Source organism: Pyrus communis, chromosome 16 (genome assembly GCF_041283825.1).
Source record: "Pyrus communis isolate YQ-2024b chromosome 16, ASM4128382v1, whole genome shotgun sequence".
Classification (NCBI taxonomy): domain Eukaryota; kingdom Viridiplantae; phylum Streptophyta; class Magnoliopsida; order Rosales; family Rosaceae; genus Pyrus; species Pyrus communis.
This window is the reverse complement of record NC_142580.1, coordinates 17,446,275-17,468,674: the sequence shown is the minus strand read 5'-3', so window position 1 is coordinate 17,468,674 and position 22,400 is coordinate 17,446,275. Positions and strand designations below refer to the sequence as shown.

Below are 22,400 nucleotides of genomic sequence, written 5' to 3'. Positions count from 1 at the left end.
AGTCAAACAAGAACCCAAAAATCCACCCTTTGGATTTGGCCGAATTTCCCAAAAACATGGCACCAAATTTTAGCTCCAAAATTCATGCTCATATGAACTACATCTACAACATTTGAGATTGCAAATTTGCTAACAAAATTTACATTCAAAGAAGCAAGAATAAAGCTTGTAACAATTACAACATTCAAATCACAAACTATGAACTACAAAACCCAAAAGGATTCACCAACTACTAGACTTACGCTCTTGATACCACTTGAAGGAAGATTTGTGAAAAACAAGTTCATTTGAGCAACATCAACAACATGCAATTAACAATTAAAAGGCGGAATCATGTTTATATGCACTCAAAAACAAAACTTAACCCATGAACTTCAAAGCCTAGTAAGTAGGTGAACCAAGACTCAACTCAAAACAAAGTGAGTTGAGAAATCAATACCTTTGTAGATTCCTCTTTGCATAAGCAAAGGCTAATCACCCAAAGAGAGGGCCTTCATTCCTTGCATCTTAGATCCATGGATTTGGATGGATGAAAAGGTTTCTCTAAGTTCCCAAAATTGAGAACCTCTAAGTCTCCACACCAAGGTAAGATTGGAGAAGAAATGAGTGACCTTGAGGAAGTAAGATTGCTAGATGTTTTCCTCAAGAGTGGCCGGCCATTTTAGAGAGAAAGGAGAGTTTGTTCTCATCTTTACTCCTTAGAAAAACCCTAAGGATGAAATGGCTATAAAGATGTCTTTATACCACCTCACAATGGAGTGGCAAACTTGCAATTAAGCCAAGTTCACTACCCTCCTCTAAATGGCCGAATTTAAGGGGATTTATTGGGCTATTTGGGCCTTTGTGAATCATTATTCATTAAGTTGTCATACAACTTAAGTCAATAGACTTGACGTTCGAAGCCCATTGGGCCTTAAGGTCCAAAACTATCCCGAGGTCTTTAACGAACTTATTCGTTTGATTAATTAACATATTAATTAATCCTTGCCATAAATAATTAAACCATTTAATTATTCTTACTCATCTCCGTTGAATCTTCAATCTTTACCTTACACGGTGTACGATCCATTAGGTTCCTTTTAGCGAGGCAGTGGGCGATTCAAACTCTTTCAAATCGATTGTGAATTGGAACTTACTTTCAATTCTCCCGTTAGTGATAATACACTTTTAGGGCTTCCACAAACCATGGTTGACGCCTAGCAACATGTCATGGTTACCCAAGCTAATCAGAAAAGGTGGAGAACCTATTCAGTTTTAGGATTACAAATGCAATACGGTCTTTCTCTAATACAATACTCTTGACCACATTGTTTGGTTTGATAGTTTATTCATGTCTACTATCCAATGTGAGTCTTGTGCTTATATGATTACCTTGAATGTGATTTGGAACACATTCCAAAATCTCATTCATACTCTGGCCAGAGATTCTAAATCATATCATAGAGTATTCTCCCTCAAACAGTTTGAAGGTCAGAGATCCCTTGTTGCGCATTCACTTGCCTCCATGGCTAAGTGGCTTAACCCCAACGATGCCGTGGACACCCTCCTAATGGAGTGACTTTGACATAATCAAAGATTAAGGACCTAACCACAAGACAACTGTGATGCCTCAGGTCAAAAGACTAATTTGCATTATCCCAACCATGAGTTCTCATGTGACATGAATATGAGAACTCTTCGTTGATCGTGTTCAGTGAACTCATTCTCTATTGAGCACCTACGTACTTGTCTTGATGTCACACACACCAATGACTCGAGACTAGTCACTCTACCTGAGAGAAGACATAGCACGTACTGATCTTAACGGACTGTCAATGCCCAATTGACAATCCTATGATCAGGAACGTTTAGGATGTGTCAACGAAAGAATGGTCTCATGAATCTAACTTCTTTAGATCGCATTCTTCCAATCACATATTCCTTGGACTTATCGTTTAAGCATATAACATTTATATGAGACGGCTCAAACAATAATCTTTGCCCTTAATATTAAACTAGATTAGTTTAACATGTAAAATGTCCATAAAGTATCATCATATGATTGGTTTTAGGGCACATTTCCAACACGTAGCACTAGAGCGTTTATATGTTTTACACCCAGGCCTGTCGTATAGACCACTTTAGGTGGTTCCGACTCGTGGGCAGGTTTAGTTATTGATATTGAGATTTGAGCTCTAGATGCAGCCATACAGGTCACGTTAGGTGACTCCAGCTGCCAAATTATATGTTATTGATATGATTTATACCTGAGCACTTGCATTCCATTCTGAGGTTTCGACATGGCATTTTCTTGAGTATGATTGGCACATCTATATACATACGTACATATGTTCATTTTCTGGGAAGTATACAAGTTTTACGGCGAGGGGTTAGAATCTTGTTTTTGAAATGGTTTTCGAAAAGCTTTGTTTTTGCCCACTCACGCTTTTGTTTTGCGCCCCTCCAGGTTCTAGTCGTCTAACAGGTTCGGTGGTTTCCCAGAGGGCTTTCCTGGCATTTCTGACAGACAATCACCAGAGTAGGGTCACCTTCGGGTGTACTGTTGTCGTATCATTTTCTTTTGGACTGCTATAGGCTTATGCTCTGAACTTGTGTCTCACTTACTCTAGCACTTGATTTTATTACTTTATGTTGCTAGTTTTTATTTATTCGTACTATTTGTATTACTATTTTATTAGCTTCCGCACCGTGCACATGGTTACGTCACCTCCGTGTGACGGCCATCACTCCCTGATCTCGGTCGGGGTGTGTCAGCTCCAGTTCCGGCGACTCTCTCTCTGAAGTCCATCTCATCTTCTCCTTCATCAAATTGGGATGTCTTTCTCCCTGGCTTCGTCTATCAATTTAATTTTTGTGCAATTTTAAAGAATGTAGAGATGAAATTTAGGAATACTATTTTTTTTAAGGGATATTGGGTTCTTTCAGCAATTCTTCCATTTATTTACTTCTTGTTTCTTAAATGAATCTCTATAAAATTCTCATAATTAAATAAAAAAGTTTTAGAAACCCAAAGAGAGTGGCCAAAACACGTTTGGGACTTGAATTAGGTTGGGAAAAAAAAAATCAAAATTTGGCCCAAAAGAATGGTTGAAGCAAAGTAGTAATTACCATTACCATATCATGCAAACCGAACTATTTGGCATGTCGAAATTCGGTATACTGAAAGTTTGACACGATAATAATAATAGATTTTGTCATACCAAAAGTTTGGTATGGTAATTGGTACATGTGTTTTGGTACGGTAATCGTACCAATACCACCCCTAGTAATAACATCACATTGTACAAATGGTGCTATGAAAATCTTCTATGGGATGAGAAAAAATTCTACACACACACACACACACACACACATATATATATAGGGAATTGTTATTGGCACTCCAAAAATCTCATTCTACACTCCAAACTTTCAATATTTGGAAAGAAAAATACACTTGTGAGGAGTGTAGAATGAAAATTTTGGAGTGTAAATAACACTTATATATATATATATATATATATATATATGTTGAGAAAGTCAACAATCATACAAAATATTTGCCTATATTAACAGACAATCAACGTTGATTTGAGCAAATATATTGGAATGATTACCTTCTTACTTATTGTTGGTTGTATTTATGAGCTAGATATTTACTTTCCTGCTTTGTATGAATTGTATCAATCATAGGAATCAATTATAAGGTTCCTTCTTATAAATACTTGTATATTGTAACTTTGGAAATTATCAATCAAAAAAATATTCAGTCATTAATTTTAATTATATAATCGGAAATAAAAGAGCAATGATATTTAGACATATAAAACTAACATAGTTAGTAATACGTGTGATGTCTAATACAAGAAAGTTCCACATACAATGGTTGGGCAAGGGGCTCATAGTACCCCCATTTCTTGATCCAATATTATGTGTACGGATAATATTATTGTTATAGATTATAAGGAAAACTAATGAAAAAAAAAAAAAAACTTCCCTTTTAATGAAAAGCTATTTTTAAAGGTATATTGAATAGTACCAGGAAAAGGTATAAATGTAGTCTTTCGTTAAAAGTGAACAGTACCGGGAGTGTTTTGTTAAACCTCCCTAGATTATAGGATAATTAATAAACTTTATATTATATATAAGTAACTAGATTAGAGGACACGTGCAAAAAATGGTTCTTCAGAAATCTGGTATAAGATGAGATAAGATTTATACAAGAAACGAAATATTCATAAAGTAACAAACAATTTTGAATTCTAACATAAAATTTCCCTTATAAATAGAACAACAAAAATGTTAATGGCTAAATTTCATGATAATGTCATTTTGACAGATCGAAATGACCCTACCTTGTAGCCCTTTGCCCTCCCTATTAGATATTTTTTTTATGAGTAATGCTAGCGAAACTAAATATGTAGACTAAATTTTGAAAACTAAATGATATAAAAATTAATAAATAGATTATTACTTAAGTATTGATTAACATACTTATTTCTCATTAATAACATATCATTTAATTTGAAAATTTAGTCCATAATAATCTACTAGCATTACTCCCCTACGTAACAGAAAAAAAAAAAAGTAACTCCCCATCGTGGGTTTAAGTTTAGAGTACTCTCAGGGCAGAGACTCTAAGGCCACCATAGGCCTAGGCCAGTACAAGGATGCAACTGGCAGGCAAGGACCCATGGCGTTAAGCTTCCCAATCCCACAACATGCAGCTTTTACCTCTGTAAATCCTGAAATCGAATGCGAAATTTTTGGTTTGTCAGTCGAGTTAACTTAAAATTCTTCTAGTTTCTTACAAGGGCGGCAAAATATCTTATCATGATCGATATGTATTAAAATTGATGGTTTAACTACACAACATGCTTGACGGAATTGTTCGTAAATTATTTCTGCTTATGAAGAAGGAAAAGAACATATGAGTACCGTAAGAAGCTGCGTTTCGCACGATGTTAATCAAGACAGTGTAAGTGTCGAAGAGGGTGTAGTTTATGCCCAACGCCAGTTTCAATTGCTGCACCATGGACTAAAGGGCTTCATTGTACATGACAGACAATGAGTTTGCGCCATCACTGCACTTTTCTGTATTTGAATCCCTTTGTGCCGGACAGCATCCAACCGGCCCAGTCCTGACAACTACAAATTTTTGGGCGCCGAGAGCATGCATTCTCTGCCGAACAACAACGAGGAAAGAAACACATTAAGCATTGAAGTGCAACTGAAGTTCCACTATGCAAACCTGGAGCTAAGCCAATGTTTTCTTGTTACCTGTAATTGTTCCTTAAGGTACCGTTTGGTACGTGGGACGGGACGGAACAGAGTGAGACAAGGCATTCCGTCCCACGTTTGGTGCGCCTAAAACGGGTGGAACGAGCTGTTCCACGGGACGAGTTTTGGGTGAATTTTCGTTCCACCTCACCCCCCCTGGAACGAGTCGTTCCACATTCGTGGAACACAAAATTATAACCTCTCCATCTCCTTCTTCCTCCTTGTTTCCATCCGAGGACATCTTTGCTCCCGCTCCGTTCCGTTCAGTCCTGTCCCGTCCCATTCCGTTCCGTCTCATCCTGTCTGCATACCAAACGATACCTAAGATTCGTCGCCATCAAATCCGCGTACTGCTGCCGCGTGTATTCATTTTGAAGCTTGGATTTTTTCATGTAGTCTACTAGCATTACTCCCCTACGTAACAGAAAAAAAAAGTAACTCCTCATGTTGGGTTTAAGTTTAGAGTACTCTGTACTCTTCGAGATGTCTCTTTTTCAAACTTAATTTGTTTGGCCTTGAGCCCCAGTATTTCCCCCTACCCACCCACACCCAACCAAAAGAGGGGCTGATATTCGATAAAAAAAATGAGCAAGATTATCTTCCCTTCAAATTTTCTCCCCTCCCATCCCCTTTCTCTTTTCTCTTTTTCTTCCTATAAAGAAGTTAACACAAGATGTTGACGTGGTTTTAGTGTGACCTTTAAATATGAGAGGACTGGAGGGAAGAGAATTTGGAGATAAGAGAATCCTACTAAACAAAGCTATGCTAGTTCAATGCATGCGTTAAATGGTATTAAAAGAAAAGAAAAGAAAAGAAAAGAAAAAAGGGTTTAGGTTTGTGAATTTAACCTAATAAAGCGAGGAAATAGCCCTCTTTAAAAAGTCAACAACCAAAAAGGTTTTTGCTTTACTATTTTAGAGAAGATTACGTAGCCAACACTTGAGGAACATCACTAAATATATTGATCACATATTTCTGGATAGTTTTCCGTTTGGTGCTTCTAAAAATGGATAAACAGGGACTATTTTTAGAAAGAGAGAAACAAGATAAACAACATGGAAATGGTTTTACGCATGCCCATAGTTGAAAAGGATTTTAGAAATAAAATCCCTACATAGAAGGACTTGGGAGTTCTTCCTGGAGGTCCTTCTATGCGACTCTAAGAGAGGCTTCCCCAAATATGGCCATTGCAGGAACAAGATCATCTGATACGATGGGCCTGAAGGGTGGTGTTATTCATCTCGGCTTTGTTGCCTTTGCTTTGTTTTCTTGTGTGGCCGATGGTTTATCCGGTGCCGACCGTCTTTTTGGGGAGGGGGAGGGTGTCCGTCGTAGACTGGCCGAGAACGACACTGCCTGGGTGAGCAGTAGCGATGCTACATGTTTCAAAACAAGTATTTAATTTTTTGGATTCCATTACCATGATGATTTTATACACACACACACATATATATGTACACACACACACACACACATATATATGTACATATATATATATATATATATATATATATATATATTATACTAGAATGGCATTTACCATTTGATTAATTTGATGACTGAAATTTAAAAAATATCAGGGTGAAAATGTCATAAGTTGCATTCTTTATTCCTTGCACATTTCGAGAGTGTATATGATCTTAGCATCTTGTTGGCCGCAAACTCAACAAAAATGAAAGAAAATTTAGATCAAACATGTTATTCTTATCATCTATTTATACCATTTCTTTAATAGTGATGAGACTTACATATGATGGTGAGCTCTACCTCTATTAGAGATGATACAAATAAAGGTACGAATAGATTGTAAGTGTAGCACTACTCAATTTAAATCAAAATTCAATCGACTTATTATAATATATGATGCCAAAGTTACAAAACCAAAATATAATAAACCAAAAAAATATATGTTTCATAATTCATAGTTCCCTTCTTAAAACAAGCATATTATAGTAAAAAATTATGGAATAGTATTTGAGCATATTGATTCCTCAAAACTTCATTTTACATTATCGACAAAAATTATAAAACAAGGTTTTAAATTCGTAGTTTATTGTTAGTGGTGGATTGTCCTATTGATTAAGGTCTTTTTCTTTGACTCACTTAACCACCGTGTTGTGGGACATTTATTTTTAAATCTACAATCCAAGTTCCAACAAAGAAAAAAAATTGAAAATGGAATATGAAGAACAAGGAGAATGGAAAGAAATTCTACAACTTGGCATAAACCCCAAAGTGCAGAAAATAGTAAGCATAGAAGCAAGCATCTCCAACAGAATCCACAAAACTAAATTTGAAGTACCATGTAAGACTTTTGTGCTTAAACAAAATTCTTAAATGATTTTTCAAATTTAAAAAAAATGTCATATTCTCTCAAGATTTAGGGGGCTGTATTCAATTAGGATTTTGAGGGATTTTAATTCTTTTAATGAATCTAGGGGTATTCAATCAAATTTTTAAGTGATTCTTTGAAATTCTGTATTCAATTAGAATTTTAAGATAGTTTATTAAAATCCTTAGAAATATGGATGTATTCAATTAGGATTTTAAAGAAGTTTATAACATTCCAGGTATATTCAATTATAAATTGATTTTAAAGAATTTGAGAAAGTTGAGGAATTAGAGAGAATTGGAGATATTTCGTAGTGTATTTTAAGCATCTATAAATCTCACATATTCCCATGAGATTTCTAGGGAATTGAATCAGAATTTTATATGGAATCTCTACAAATCAATTAAACTCCATAAAAACCCATAGATTTATAAATCTATTAAAATCTCTCAAATTCTCAATTGAATACACTTCCGTTAGGGACTCTTTACCGCTCTATTCAAACATTCATTTTATTATAATAATGTGTCTTTGTCATACACTCTAAATTTTTGTACTCCAACTAAATTGGTTTACCTAGTATTACTATTAAAAAAAATATTAAGATTTGTGAACCTTTTGGAGCAAAATTGTGAATCAATAAATTTTAGTTTTCAAGCTGCCATAGAGGCCAATAAACTTGTATTAAAGATCATATTTATAAAAATTGTTGGGGATGCTAGTAAAAAACTAGTCAACTGAAAATGTTTTCCCTTCCTTTTTTGACGGGGACTGTTCACAAGAAATGGATCCCCACATCAACTATTCACAAATATCTATATAGAAAGTAGCCACAAATATCCAACAAAAACTGTGCACAAATACAAAAATAGTTTTAACATCTCGTCTGATAATTATTCTAGCTTTTAATTTCCATTTCTCTTTTTGTAAAAACTTGTTTAAAAACTGTCTTTAATGTTTGGTTTTTCAAAATGATAACTGAAAACAGAATTCAAGCTTTTTTTTTTTTTTTTTTTTTTTTTTGAGTACATCGATGTTTTTACACTAAGAGGAGATGGAGTTCGGCTAAGTCACAGAATGGGCAACCTAATTTGGTATTGAATTCGCTATCCACAATATTCGAACCTAAAACATCTCACTTCCAAATGAAGAGAAATACCACCAGACCGTGTACTGAGTGGCTTTCAAGCAAAATATTAAAAAAATACAAAATAGTAGCTTCTAATTCTCAATTTAATTATAAAAAATGAAAATAAAAATGAAAAAATTATCAAACAACTCCTACAAAACCCCATTCTTATTGAAAAAAAAAAAAAAGAGTCATATTTAAACTACCTATGTCAATCACATTAGAAATTAACTTTATATAAGACTATTCTTGTCGGCGACAATGGTAAGTGTTAAACCAATCCAGTTATGAAATGTCATGCATAAAGTTTGTTATGACAATTTTGTGAAAGTTTTTCTCTGCAGTATGTGACAAGGAATGTGTTAATTACTAACTAGGCATTGTATAATTCGCGTGACATATACGTAGATTCCACATGCCACATAATCTAGCTAAGATAGTTTTAAAACAAAAAAAAAGGGTAAAAGAAGAATAAAATGTGTATAATTTGGTGAGAGGTGTGAACAACACTCCAAAAACATATCACGAGTCATTACAAGACAGCCAACCTGTTTCTTCCTTCCCCATTTCTCTCCTCCTAGTAGAGACAACAGCCTACCTTCTGCCTTCTGCTAATTATTTCCACACCTCTCACTTTCTATGCAAAACCAAGCCCTCCAAAGTTGACCATACAAAAAGGCCTCCAACTTAAGTGCTTTCTGTGCTGAAGTGCTTTTTCCAACCATGGTTTTTAACCAGTCACTGAAGTTTGTTCTTGCCCTCTCTTTTCTTGTCCTGTATTTTAATTCCATTAATTTGCATGCCCTTAACATTGGTGTCCAAGCCACAGATGCCTCCATTGTTCTGGTTTGCTCCTTAATTACCATCTTCTTCTTTCATCATCTAATTACTTTTAATATTTTTTGGGTTCCCAGTTGCTTTCAAATCATAACTTGTTCTCTCTTCCCATGAATTCTACAAATTTGCAGAGTAAAGATTGCAGCAGAGAATGTGAGTCAGAGTTCTGTACAGGTACTACATATAATTTAAGCAAATTTTTGGTTTAGTTAATGAGCTGATCAAATTAAATATCCCACTTCTTTGGTTCTATTATAAGGAAATTAAATTGCATTTTTTTTTTTTAAATTTAATTTTGACAGTGCCTCCATTTTTGAAATATGGGAAGTATTGTGGGCTTTTATACAGTGGATGCCCAGGGGAGCAGCCCTGTGATGGCCTAGATGCATGTTGTATGAAGCATGATAACTGCGTTCAATCCAAAAATAGTATGTTCATTTCTTAATCCTTACTATCTTTACTGTGCTGCTCTCACATTATTATTTTTCATTTTTATTTCGGGTTGAAATATTTTTGGACCGAGGCTAAATTTTAATACCTATATATATATATATATATATATATATATATATATATATTCTACTCCAAATTATCTGAGTTAGTGTAGGAAGATTTAAATAGTGGCATGAAAATACAAACAAGAGTTGGTAAAGAAGATATTTATATGGAATAGTCATATCTATGTTATAAAATGCGTGTAAGAGACACTTTGATGAGCCTTTTCAATTGTCGGTGGGGTGATGATGTTTCTGATGTTGATAATGTTTTAATTAAGTGTTTCGTATTTTGCAAAACAATCCCAAAGTTTGTTTGGAGTTCCTTGTGTACAAGATCTATACCAAACGCTAGCATCTGTCTTTTAGAACGAGAACACATGAATGAGGATCCTCTCCTGATCCTATTTGTGAGGATCATGGGATCCTTAAATCGTCTTCATTCATCGTATATCATGCGGTCAGAAATCTTTTTAAATACTTTTATTTAAAATTAAATATAAATAGTACCTGACGAAAATTGACTACACGATGTATGATAAACGAACATGATTTGAGGATCCTCACAAAGAGGATCCTCATATAGAACACATTACCTCATATGCACTTAATTATTTGAGCTACAAAAAATTTGTTGCCCTTGTTTATTTCAATTTTTTGTTTGTTTGTAAGAACAACTTGGATGCAACAGGTTATTGTTACGTAGCGACTCGATCCAATAACACAGAGTGTCATGTGAAGAAATACTTATACACGGTTACATATTATTTGAAAAAACCACAAAACTAATGAATTTGTTCCATTGAAGTCTCGTTACTCTTATTTATTTTCAATTTTTTGTTTCTTTGTAAGAATAACTTGCATCTCACATCTTGCATGCAACAAGTTTATTGTCATATAGTGACTCGATCCAATAACACAGTGTCACAGTGTCATGTGAAGAAATATATAAACATGATCCTATATTATTGGATCGAAAAGTCACAAAACTAATCTGTTTCATTGAAGTCTTTCTTGTATATGGGAGATTAGATTTGTAAATGCAATAAGAACTAAAAACAGTATAATTTAAACGGTGGTATATTGTTATGTTTGTGGTGTAGATGACTATCTAAGCTCAGAGTGCAGCCAAACGTTCCTAAATTGCATGGCAGAGTTCAAAAACAAGGGAGAGAAAACGTTTAAGGGGAACAAATGCCAAGTTGAGGATGTTGTGGAAGTTATAACCCTTGTCATGGAGGCTGCTTTAGTTGCTGGAAGATATCTCCATAAGCCTTAACACCGCAGCAGCTACCCTCTAGTCATTTCTAATTGTTTCACAACTTCGTCTTCTTCTTCTTTTTACATGTTCTTTCTTCCTGCATTTTACTTAAATCGAAAAAAAAAAAAAAATTTAATTCTGAATTCTCAAACAAATGCAACAAATTTTCATAGAAAGATGTGAAGAATGTAAACTTGTGCTTAAATTTTGCAGATAGCCAGGTTGAGATGGTGTTGTTATCCATTTCTCCTTCTCTAAGTCTAATATTGCACAATGCACACCATGAAAGACACTAATTCCAATAACTAATCAAACCCCAGAATTATAACTTGGTTGGCAGTCCCACGTCGATGGGTGAGGTCAACAAGGATGGCTTGAAATATGATTACCTTACTTTAACTAATACGGAGGCTTTTTTTGGTAAAACCTCACACCTAATGGATTAGGCAGGTGGTAAAGTTGGGAATAGTAGCAGTGTCATTAGAGTGGGGCCCCCCTAACCCATTGATCTAAAAAAATTCAATATGGTATCAGAGACCATGGTTATGGGCCCATGCAAACCAAAGGCTTGTAACGAGGGTGTGGGCATGGAAATAAGCTTGGACTCTTAACATAGAGCCGGCCTCTGAGTTCTTAAAAGGCACTTCCTGAAAGGACTGAAAACAAGTCTAGTCTCCATAAGAGCCGACCTCTGAGTTTCAATTGCCGATGTGTGGATCTTCATATGTGAACCACTAAATGCGGTTATACGTGAGGCGGCATGTATCATAAAGATTCGACGTAAGAATTGAGTGCCGACTATTAACTACCTAACATTTTCCCCCTCCTTCTTTATCTGGACTTGGGACTGGCAGTGCAAGCCCATGTGGAGTTATATATATATGTATTACCAAATAAGGAATACAAATATATTTGGCAAAATGTTTGATTTGAGATATCTAATGTTGTGCAAACCTCTCAGTAATTACCTATCTTTTAAGTCTATGAGTGACATAATTGAAATATTGAACTCGTGATTCCATTTTTAATATAGGGAAATGTAAACCACATGCCATTGTTTTGCTTTTATGCACCTCTTCATTTTTGGACATTAAATTGAATAAATTAAATGAAAACAACCAACAAGATCAATTGGTTGTGTAGGGGGAGACAAAAAAGGTGTGGTTACCATAATCCTGGTAAATTTTTTAGGGAAATAGACAAAAATGACCTATTTTCTTAATTTTGGGACATAAATAGGACACACCGCCCATGCACAAGCCATGAACACTATGAACAAAATGGAAATTACTAAAATACCCACATATAAATACTAAAAACTCTCAGCTCATTGCATCATTTTCCTCATTTGGAAGAGAAGGATGTCAAGAGAACTTTGTGAGCTTTGAGTTTTTGGGTTGAGCTCAGATCTCATATTTTGAAGGGAATGAAGTCGAGAGTGATGCTTCGAAGTGAGGGTTTCTAGTTTGCATCAGTGTTCAATCCTTAAAGATATGACCTTTGTACCAAATTTTTCATTTTGGTCGTGAAGTTCCATTTTTTCCGATGCGTGAAACTTCGGCAGCCATATTTCCACAGCCATGTGGTTCGTCTCTCTCTCGTCTCTTTCTCTCTCTAACTCGATCATCGTCTCTATTTCTGCATCTAATTACTTGTTTTTTTCAATTGGTTTTTTTGGATTTGTAGAGATAGGAAGTCGAAGAAAAGAGGGATAGAGAAGAGAAGGCTTAGAATGTGTTTTGGAAATTTTCATTTGTTTGTGGGTTTTGTTATTTTAGTTCCAAGTTTCTACATCAAGGATTTATGAAATAAATGGGTTAATTGTAAGATGAATTAATACTTAGAAGTTAAATTAGTGTTTCTATTTCATGTTGAGGCCTATGAATTTTGGAATTAACTTTACTTTTTTACGTGCTACAAAATTGGGATGGAACAATTTTTGGTTTTCAAGTGTTCAATTGCAGAAATTTGTGAATTTTTTTCCGTATTGTGCATGTAGTGTGCATATGGTGAGAAGCAAGAATGTTCACTAGTTATAATGCACACATGTTGGGCCCCGAAATTTAGCGAGTATGACCACAACCTAGTTAGCCTTGGCAAAAATCAAAATTAAGAAAAAGCTTGGAGGATGTTAAGGGTCAATCATGTCCATGAAATCACGACAACGAGCTAGTATCATGTTTTCCATGTGCACAATTAGGCAGTCATTGATATACATAACAAGACTTTTCAAACTGCCACTGTAACCTTATATATGTAACAATTATGTTTTAATTGTACCCATTATACCAATAGGTTGCCATTAATATTTCTTATTAATGCAAAAAGCAGCTCGTTGCTCGATCTCCAGTTCTATGCATATCATGTGCATATAATGTACATATGATGTGCATATAGTGTGCATATAATGTATATGGTGGTGACGTCACATGTGATGATGTCATTTTTTTTTATTTTGAAGAGAGTTGTGAGGTCTAGGTTTTTGGGTTGTTCAGATATGTGAGAATGTTGTGAGCATATTGTGTGCATGTCACTGGAAAGAGATGATTTTTAATGGGATTTCTTGAATCTAGGTTCAAGTCAAAGATTTGTAAACTATAGATCTGTAAGAAATTTCCATAATCTAGATCCCACATATCCCCCAACGCCATTAATTGCACGATGCACATCCACAACAAAACCAACGTCGTTGCATGTATTGGTACAAATAAGAAATTTAGGATTTTCTTCGAACTTGGAAGGAGAAGGCGTTCATCAGCGGAGGAGAGAGGGAGATTGCAGCAGAAAAAATGGTGTCTTTAGTTTTTCATAATGGATTTCCCTTGACATTTGAATTTTTTTGGGACTATAGATTGGATTTGACCCATATGGGTTTTGAATGAGATTTCAAATTTGGGGAAGAATATGGTGATTTAAGGAAGAAATCCCCAATTTGCAATCTGCAACTGCCAGCACAGAAATGTGTTAATTTCCCAAAAACGTCAATAAGTAAACACGAACAATCTCCAAATAAAACAAAATTTTCAATTGAGTTTTTCATTATCTTTCACTAATCTAAGAACAACCAATAAATGTCAATTTTAGAGAGAGAGAGAGAGAGTAAAGGGAGAAATAAAAAAATGGGAGGAAATAACCCATTTATATATGAGGGCAATTTGATCATTTCAAGATGTAGGAAAAATCTTATTTCTGTCCGATTGTTGTGCATGCCATGTGCATATTCGAAAAATCCTATGTTTGTACCAAGATTAAGAAAATGGGTCATTTTTGTCTATTTCTAAAAAATTTATAAGGTAACATATAACTCAATATACTAGACAGTAAGCAACTATAAATTCAGAAGTAGCATAATATAAAGTCAGTAATATGTCGCCTAAACTATTTATGATATATAATCTCCGAATAAGAAGGTTTCAATTCTTGGATGCCACATAGATTTTGAAACCTTTTATGACATGCTATTAATTCACACGAAGTTCATATGGATCTCCACACGAGTAGAGTACACCGACCATATATAACATAAATCAAGTTCGTCTAGAAATAGTATTTAAAGAGAACTATTATCGGGGCTCCTGTGTAATTTCTCCCTTGTATTTCAAAAACCATGAGCGCATGATGACAATTTTGGAGTGCTAGTGGCAGCTTCTATTTGGAAATATAGGAGTTAGCTAGATGATCAAGCAAACCTTGACCATGAATGAAAGACATTGTAACTTTCATGCCCAATATAATCTAGGGAAAAAGAATAAAATAGGCCATTTTCTTAATCTTGGGACAAAAATAAGACAAACCGGCCATGCATAAGCCATGCACGCCATGCACAAAACTGAAATTACTAAAATACCCACATATAAATACTAAAAATCTTCAACCCATTTCATCATTTTTGTCTTGGAAGAGAGGTGTGCCGAGAGAGGTCTGTAAGTCCTAGGTTTCTAGGTTGAGCTCAGATCTCTAAGCTCTGATTTCGAAGAGAGAGAAGTCGAGAGTGAAGCTTCAAATTGAAGGTTTTTGGTTTGCATTAGTGTTCGATCCTTAAAGATATGACTTTTGTGCCAGATTTTTTGTTTTGGTCGGAAAGTTCCAATTTTTCTGGCGAGTGCAACTTTGGCAGCCATATTTCCACAGCCATCTAGTTCGTCTTTCTCTTCCTTTCATCTCATTCTCTCTAACTCGGTCATGGTCTATATTTCTACAACTAATTACTTGTTTTTTCAATTAGGTTTTTTGGATTTGCAGAGATGGGAAGTCGAAGAAAATAGGGTTAGGGAAAAAAGGGCTCAAAATGTGATTTGGAAATCTTTATGTGTTTGTAGGTTTTGTTATTTTAGATTCTGAATTTCAATTTTTGAGTATCAATATTAGAGTATTGCGTTTTATTTTTTGTTTAGGGTATTGAAGATTCATGGAGTTGTGTTGGTGGATTTGGCTTTGTGGGTTTGTTATAGAATGCTTAATATTTGTTAGTTTTGTTATGAACTTGCAAATGTTTGTGAATTTGATCTAGAATGGGTATTTGTTTGAAAATGTTGCAAATTACAAGTTTTAGTTCAATATGAAAGAAATTGTACACGATATGCAGATGTAACAACCCGTCCTTAATTTTACAACTTTATTAATTTAAAATGAGTGAATTGACGATAGTATGATTTAGGGGTGTGAGATTTGATAGCACACTAACCTTTATATTGGAAATGAAGTAATAAATTTTGGAAGCATCATTCAAGTCGGGGGACAAAAAGGTAGTGGTGGGTATTCTTACAACTTTTGAAGGTCACATGCATCACATCCTCACCACATAAACACCTTCAACACAATCCCTCTTTTACCCAATGGATTTCTCCTCCTCATGATAGACTTGTGTATAAATATGATTCTCACACATAGTTGCAATAACCATTAACCCCATCAAAAATTACACTTCTCAGATAGCCAAAACAATTCACAACACAAAGATGTCCAAATTCCCACATGAAACTAAGGGCTTTAACGTCGAGTTCCACAAGTGATACAACATGTAACCTCCTCCACTTTCGGGGTCACTGAATGCATATCCTATGTCATCATTTAGTTATGTGGACTCGGAGACGCCGCTGAAAAATATAGATCAAGTTCGCGGGAAACTCGACTATGAGAAGGGTGTTGCCGAGTATTGGAACCACAAGCTAATGAAGGTAGAAAAAAAGTTTGTGGACCTCAATGGTAAAGCCAACGAAGCGCTCTACTGTGCAAGTAAGTAGAAAGCGAAGGGTGACACATCTAGAGAAAGGATCACATCTCTAAATTTTGAATTGTGGTAGAAGTGTCGACGCCATATTGAGTCGTACGAGCGTTCCCGGGAAGGAAAGACAAAAATGGAGGAGAAACGCAACAAGGGCTTCGAGGATTTTCGTCGATTAACGAAGTGAAAGGAACCACGTCAACCATAATGGGATTATATGACATTTTATTGTTGTGCAATGTATTTGCTAACTATTCTATGATAATAAACACGCATACTATGTATCCTTGTTGTATGCACATACCATGTACATTACATGCACATCCCATGCACACTTTATGCATACCATATGCACAAAATATGCCATGCGCATCGAAAGCACACCTTATGTAAGCGATATGCACAATGTATGCACGTCGTATGCACACATTAGGAAAATTTTGTGAAATTTCAACAATTGAACTGAAACACAAATTGGATCATACCTAATATTTTACCACGTCGGGAATCAAAAAATTTCCTTACATTAGTGTAAATCCAGTCGGCATTAGCATGTTGGCCTTGGGATTCTGTTCAAGACTAGGCGCCAAAAGGGATGAGACTTACCCCATTATTTTAGGGTTTCATATCTTGGAAAATGCATCATCCTCATATTAGTGAAATCCCAAACTAAAAAGTGCAAATTGGATATCAAATTTTGTCTTCCATGCTTTGTTTCTACATGGATTGATTGGCAAACTAGTTAGGAAATTGACAAAAACAAGGTAGTTGCGGTGTAGATGTGGTGTATATAACCCTCATGTCTTGTCTTAACCTACTTGAGGCGTGCATTGCATTCAACATGTGTAAGATATGTTTTTTCATCATGTCCACTCATAAATGTCCCAATATTTAATAATAATATATTACAAAAGTAGTGGGTTTTAATTAATGTTTCGTTTGTGTACTTAGTTTGACCCAAAAGTAGACCTGGCAGTTTCTGATACGACATAATGACACGACACGAAAATAACGGGTTTTTGGTCAACACGATAACTAATTAGGTCATTATCGGGTGACATGGTAAGGATCCGTTAATAACAGGTTCTTAACGGGTATACACGCGGGTAACACGTGGGTAACCCGTTTCAATCCGTTAAGAAAAAAAATTATTTTGATAATTTTAAAGTTTAATTACTTAAATATTAATTATAAAATACAATAGCCATATTAATATATATAATATATTCTATATTAAATATATAGTATATAGTTTTGTATTATTATTCTATATAAGTTAAAAAAAAAAGTTTTGGTCACTACATATTTTTATTATGAGAGTTCCTTATTATCATTACTACGATAAATTTTACTTAACAATGGGTATACATGCGGGTAACACGTGGGTAACCCGTTTCAATCCGTTAAGAAAAAAATTATTTTGATAATTTTAAAGTTTAATTACTTAAATATTAATTATAAAATACAATAGCCATATTAATATATATAATATATTCTATATTAAATATATATATAGTATATAGTTTTGTATTATTATTCTATATAAGTTAAAAAAAAAAATTTTGGTCACTACATATTTTTATTATAAGAGAGTTCCTTATTATCATTACTACGATAAATTTTACTTAACATGTTATTGTAAAAAATTAAAATAAACTAGTATAGTATTTGTATAGGTAAGAACTAAGAAGACATACATACAAGTATGAAAAATGTGAAAGAATATATAAACACTTGTGATTCATCATTATTCCTCCACGAGTAGATAATGGTTACACTTACATTATCGTTTAGATTTTTAAAATTATCCAAACCCTCATGAATAATGTTTTTTATTTAAGGGAAAAATTAATAAAATTAATATAACACGAAGCCAGTGAGCTCCCAAAAGGCCTCGTGCTAGGTAGGGATGAGAATATACATTTACGGATTACTCCCCTGGGCGATGTGGGATGTCACATACAATCACTCATAATGACAAGCTTTACAACTTTCATGAAGGGGTCAGCTTCGAAATCCAACACTATAATTCATAAACCTTAAATTTATATTTAACCGTCGATTGTCATTTACGCTTTATTTTTGTTACTGAACTTCATTTTTAAAATTTTCTTTTTTGAAATCATAATCATCTGGTAGATGTAAGAAGATGAACGGTTCAGATCTTTGATATCACATTTCTATATTTACAGTTAACTGAAATATGAGTCGATGTTATATAGTTTGTAGAAACTTTATAAACATCAAGCAATATTTTCACTAACCGTAAAACTCTGAACATAATATCAACGATCCAAACCGTTCAACTTCTTGCATCCTCTAATAGCTCATGTTTTCAAAAAAGAAAATCTAAAAAAACAAAATTTGATGAGAAAAATGAAGCGTAAATGTAAACAACAATCAACAGTTAAATTTTAATCTATGATTTATGTGATTATAAAGGCGAATTTCGAAGTTAAGCTCTTCACGAAAGTTGTAAAGCTTGTCATTACGAGCATTTATATTTTTTTTTATATTTTTTACACTTCTACATTAATTAAAAAACTATTAAAAACTTTACTTAAATAATAACCGTAAGATAAATGAGAGTAAATCTGTACCGTTAAATTCTATTTCAATTATATTATTAGAATTATTTGGGACAAAAAAACCCCTTGTGTTTTCCAATTTTACCATCTGATCTGATCAAAAGTCAAAACAAAAGCCGGCCCTAATTCCTTTCTCTCTCCCCACTCCCGTAACCCTCTCTCCCGACCCGAGGCCTGTTCTTCCTGGCCCCTCTCTCCCGCCGTATGCTCTTCCGGTAGCCTCTCTCAGCATCTCTTTTCTCCTCCCTCGTGCAGTGGACGCCTGGACAGAATAATTCTTGATCTTGTCATCTCTGCTCTGGTCGTCTCTACATCTCTGCATTCTCCAGATTCCACTTCAGGTTCGATTTTGTTTCTACATCTGAACATCTCTGTTCTTTTTATTTGTTTAATGTTGTATCTTCATAAATCTTATGTTTTTGTTTCTTCTTTTTCATTCGATGGTACGGTTTTGGTGAACTATTAAGCTTAGTTCGTGTTGTTGAATGTAATCTAATGATCCTTGCACAATGTGCATAATTGTTAATTCGTTTCAATTCAATGATGTGTAGAAATTCTTTTGCTTTCTGGGTTTGCAAAACTAGGTTCAAAATTTTGAGCATAGATAATATTTATAGGGATTAGGTTTGAGAGACCTTAAGCACACATGGGTTAAGTGTGGGGAAGAATTGTTGATGAGCTTGCTGTAGTTTGAAATATTAGAAATAAACAGATATGCTCTTTTCCAAATCAAATACCCTCGAAAAGACATTGGGCAAATCAGTCTATAGATGCCTGCTCAATTATGTCCAAAACACACCCCTAAAAGTTTGAACTTTATATGGTTTTGTAGGTGGAAGTGGTCTTTGTAAATTTCTATAAAGGAGTGGTAGAATTTTATATGGGAAATTTTGTGTGGAAGGGGATAGTTACTTTATAGAGGATGATGCTGGCCGTTTATAACCTCTGTAGGTAAATTTCGAAAATTGCTTGATGAGTATTTTTTGCTAGTGTTGTCTGCAGCTAAATTTGATCTTGTATATATGCGTGTCCTGGTATACCTTATAAGAGTTTGTTAGATTTCGGTGCTACATTTCTTTGAACTGCTTGTGAATTGCTTATAAAATGATTCTTGAAATTCATTTAAGTTAGAAGTAGTTGGTGCCTTGAAAAAACTTTAAGTATGCAATTTCAACATGCTGATGCTAACTGCTTAATGTTTGACCTCAGAACACGAACAATGTACTACTGACTGGTCTTAAATCAAAATTAAAAATATTTAACATGTATTTAATTCATTTACTTTTGCTTTTAAAACTTTGGTTGGAGGAAGCACCAAAAGTTAATAAAAGCACAGAGCACCATGTTCAGTATTCACTTTGGTAGTCTGGTGCGCGGGTGGGGTTTAGAAAACAGGGCAAAGACAAAGTGCCCAAAATGGTATTGAACTGCTTGGTGGAGACAATAAGTATTGAACTGCTTCCATCCTCAAAATGGTTCCTATATATTGACAAGTATACCAATTGATTTGCACTCAGTGCACCACATCGAAAACTTGGTATTATCTTGTCTAATGCTGAATGCTTTATTGCTTAGTAATATCCATTGTTACTGTTAGTAATATCCTACCTGTTTGAAAAGCTATTAATTAATTTATACCCATTTTGTTTCGGAAGCAATGGATGCTAGAGATTCAGATTCAGTAAACGATGACGAGTCAGTGGAGATTATACTGGCCTTTTCAAGCCACCGTGATTTCAAGATGGCCTTTGCTATGCTGCATATGGAGAATAGCCTTGTCACTTATAGTACCTTAATAAACGCAAAAATTAAACACAGAGAATAAATCGCCAATTATTTTATGAGAGACCATCACATTACCAACAAATAATATTACTATTTGGAAGCAGGGGTATGGGTGTGAATTAAATTGGTGGACACAGATTGGCTCTAGCTGACGCGAGAAAGTCTAGGTTATGTCCATTGTGTATGGCATCACACTCACAATAAGATGGGATCCCTTGCATATGGTCTCGTATGAAGTCTGATCTCCTTTATTGTTAGTGCCCATAGGCATGGCACATAGGCTCATAGCAAGAGTAGTCTTCGTCGATGGCCTGCACCATTCTTGCACGGGTAGAAGATTGATTTGTGTTTTGGTTCTAATCAAGCAATTGTGGGTTCGAGAGTCCCATGGGCGTGCAAGCGCAACCTTTTTTTCACTCAAAAAAAGTATTATGTTTTTCAATTGATTATTTATTGGTTTAAAATATATTTTTCTTAACGGGTAATGGGTCGGGTTATATTACCTGTTAATATTATCGGGTCGATTTCAAGTTGGGTCATTTTACCTGTTTATTTTAACGAGTGTTACATGACATGACCTGTTAAGATATCGGGTATGACACGAACACGAGAAACACGACACGAATGACAGGTCTACCCAAAAGGGTTTGGGAAAATGTTAATTTTCCCAATTCCAGATTATAAGTTTTTAGGATTCAAGATGCAACATGTAGTGTGTATATCATGAGCATAAGTGATCATTCAGTGTACTTAATATGTGCATAGTCTGTGCATATAATGCGCATACATTGTATAAGGAAGGTGGTTATCATTAATTTACATCTGTAATACTATTGGATGGTTTTATTTTTTATTTATTACGGACTTAAGAAGTTAACTTTTTGTCATGGGAAGTTGCACCGTCTGAAAGACTCTTATTCTCCATCTATTTAAGTTGTCTTGTGGTTTGTGTTTCATTACAAACCCACAAGTTCAATTTACATCTTCCTAAAAAACAACCAAAAGTTGAAAATGATGAAGAAAGGACGCACCACCTCTTCCTCCATGCAATCTGTTTTGGATGACGTTCTTCTCAAAATTCTCATCATCTTTGCTTTCCGTTCGTTTAGGGGCCTATTTTCGACGAATATGGTCTTGAAAAAGTTCAACGAAATAGCCGAAGGTCCTTACATCTACCAACACATGAATATTACAAACTTTGAGACTGTCAACCCGTTTAAATCAAGGAGCACATCTGACACAGTCTCAAAGTTCATCAATCGCTGCATCTAGTGTGGCAACCTCCAGACCCTCTACATGGTGGGGATGCTTTCTTCCGAGACAACAAGGAAGAAGCCAGAATTGAACGTCTTAAAAGTATACTCTCAGAAGGCCATCAAGTAGCAACATATGTCTACAGTGCGATCTTAGTGTGCCATTGCTGGGATTCCAAGCACGAAGAGCATAAACTTCTTTATTCTCTCAATCGTCACAACCCGAGGCAGTTAAGTG

General features: G+C 34.8%; 1 protein-coding gene and 2 long non-coding RNA genes across 4 annotated transcripts; all 3 read left to right on the top strand.

Moving 5' to 3' along the window:
• Positions 1-6,338: 6,338 nt before the first annotated feature.
• On the top strand, positions 6,339-11,555 carry LOC137731637 (phospholipase A2-alpha). Of its 2 annotated transcripts, none has more exons than XM_068470802.2 (4): positions 6,339-6,619; positions 9,689-9,731; positions 9,860-9,985; positions 11,155-11,555. In XM_068470802.2, the coding sequence occupies exons 1-4, from the start codon at positions 6,440-6,442 to the stop codon at positions 11,328-11,330; spliced, it is 525 nt and encodes a 174-aa protein (XP_068326903.2). In that variant the 5' UTR covers positions 6,339-6,439; the 3' UTR covers positions 11,331-11,555. The 2 variants fall into 2 exon arrangements, with proteins under 2 accessions (XP_068326903.2, XP_068326904.2); XM_068470803.2 differs by lacking the exon at positions 6,339-6,619 and adding an exon at positions 9,298-9,566.
• A 1,202-nt stretch (positions 11,556-12,757) lies between these two features.
• LOC148690074 (uncharacterized) lies at positions 12,758-13,222 on the top strand. The gene is made up of 2 exons (XR_015957410.1): positions 12,758-12,897; positions 12,999-13,222. It is a non-coding gene; the product is annotated as an uncharacterized LOC148690074 (long non-coding RNA).
• Positions 13,223-19,237: 6,015 nt separating this feature from the next.
• LOC137732178 (uncharacterized) lies at positions 19,238-21,796 on the top strand. The gene is made up of 2 exons (XR_015957425.1): positions 19,238-19,465; positions 20,437-21,796. It is a non-coding gene; the product is annotated as an uncharacterized LOC137732178 (long non-coding RNA).
• The last annotated feature ends 604 nt before the right edge of the window (positions 21,797-22,400 follow it).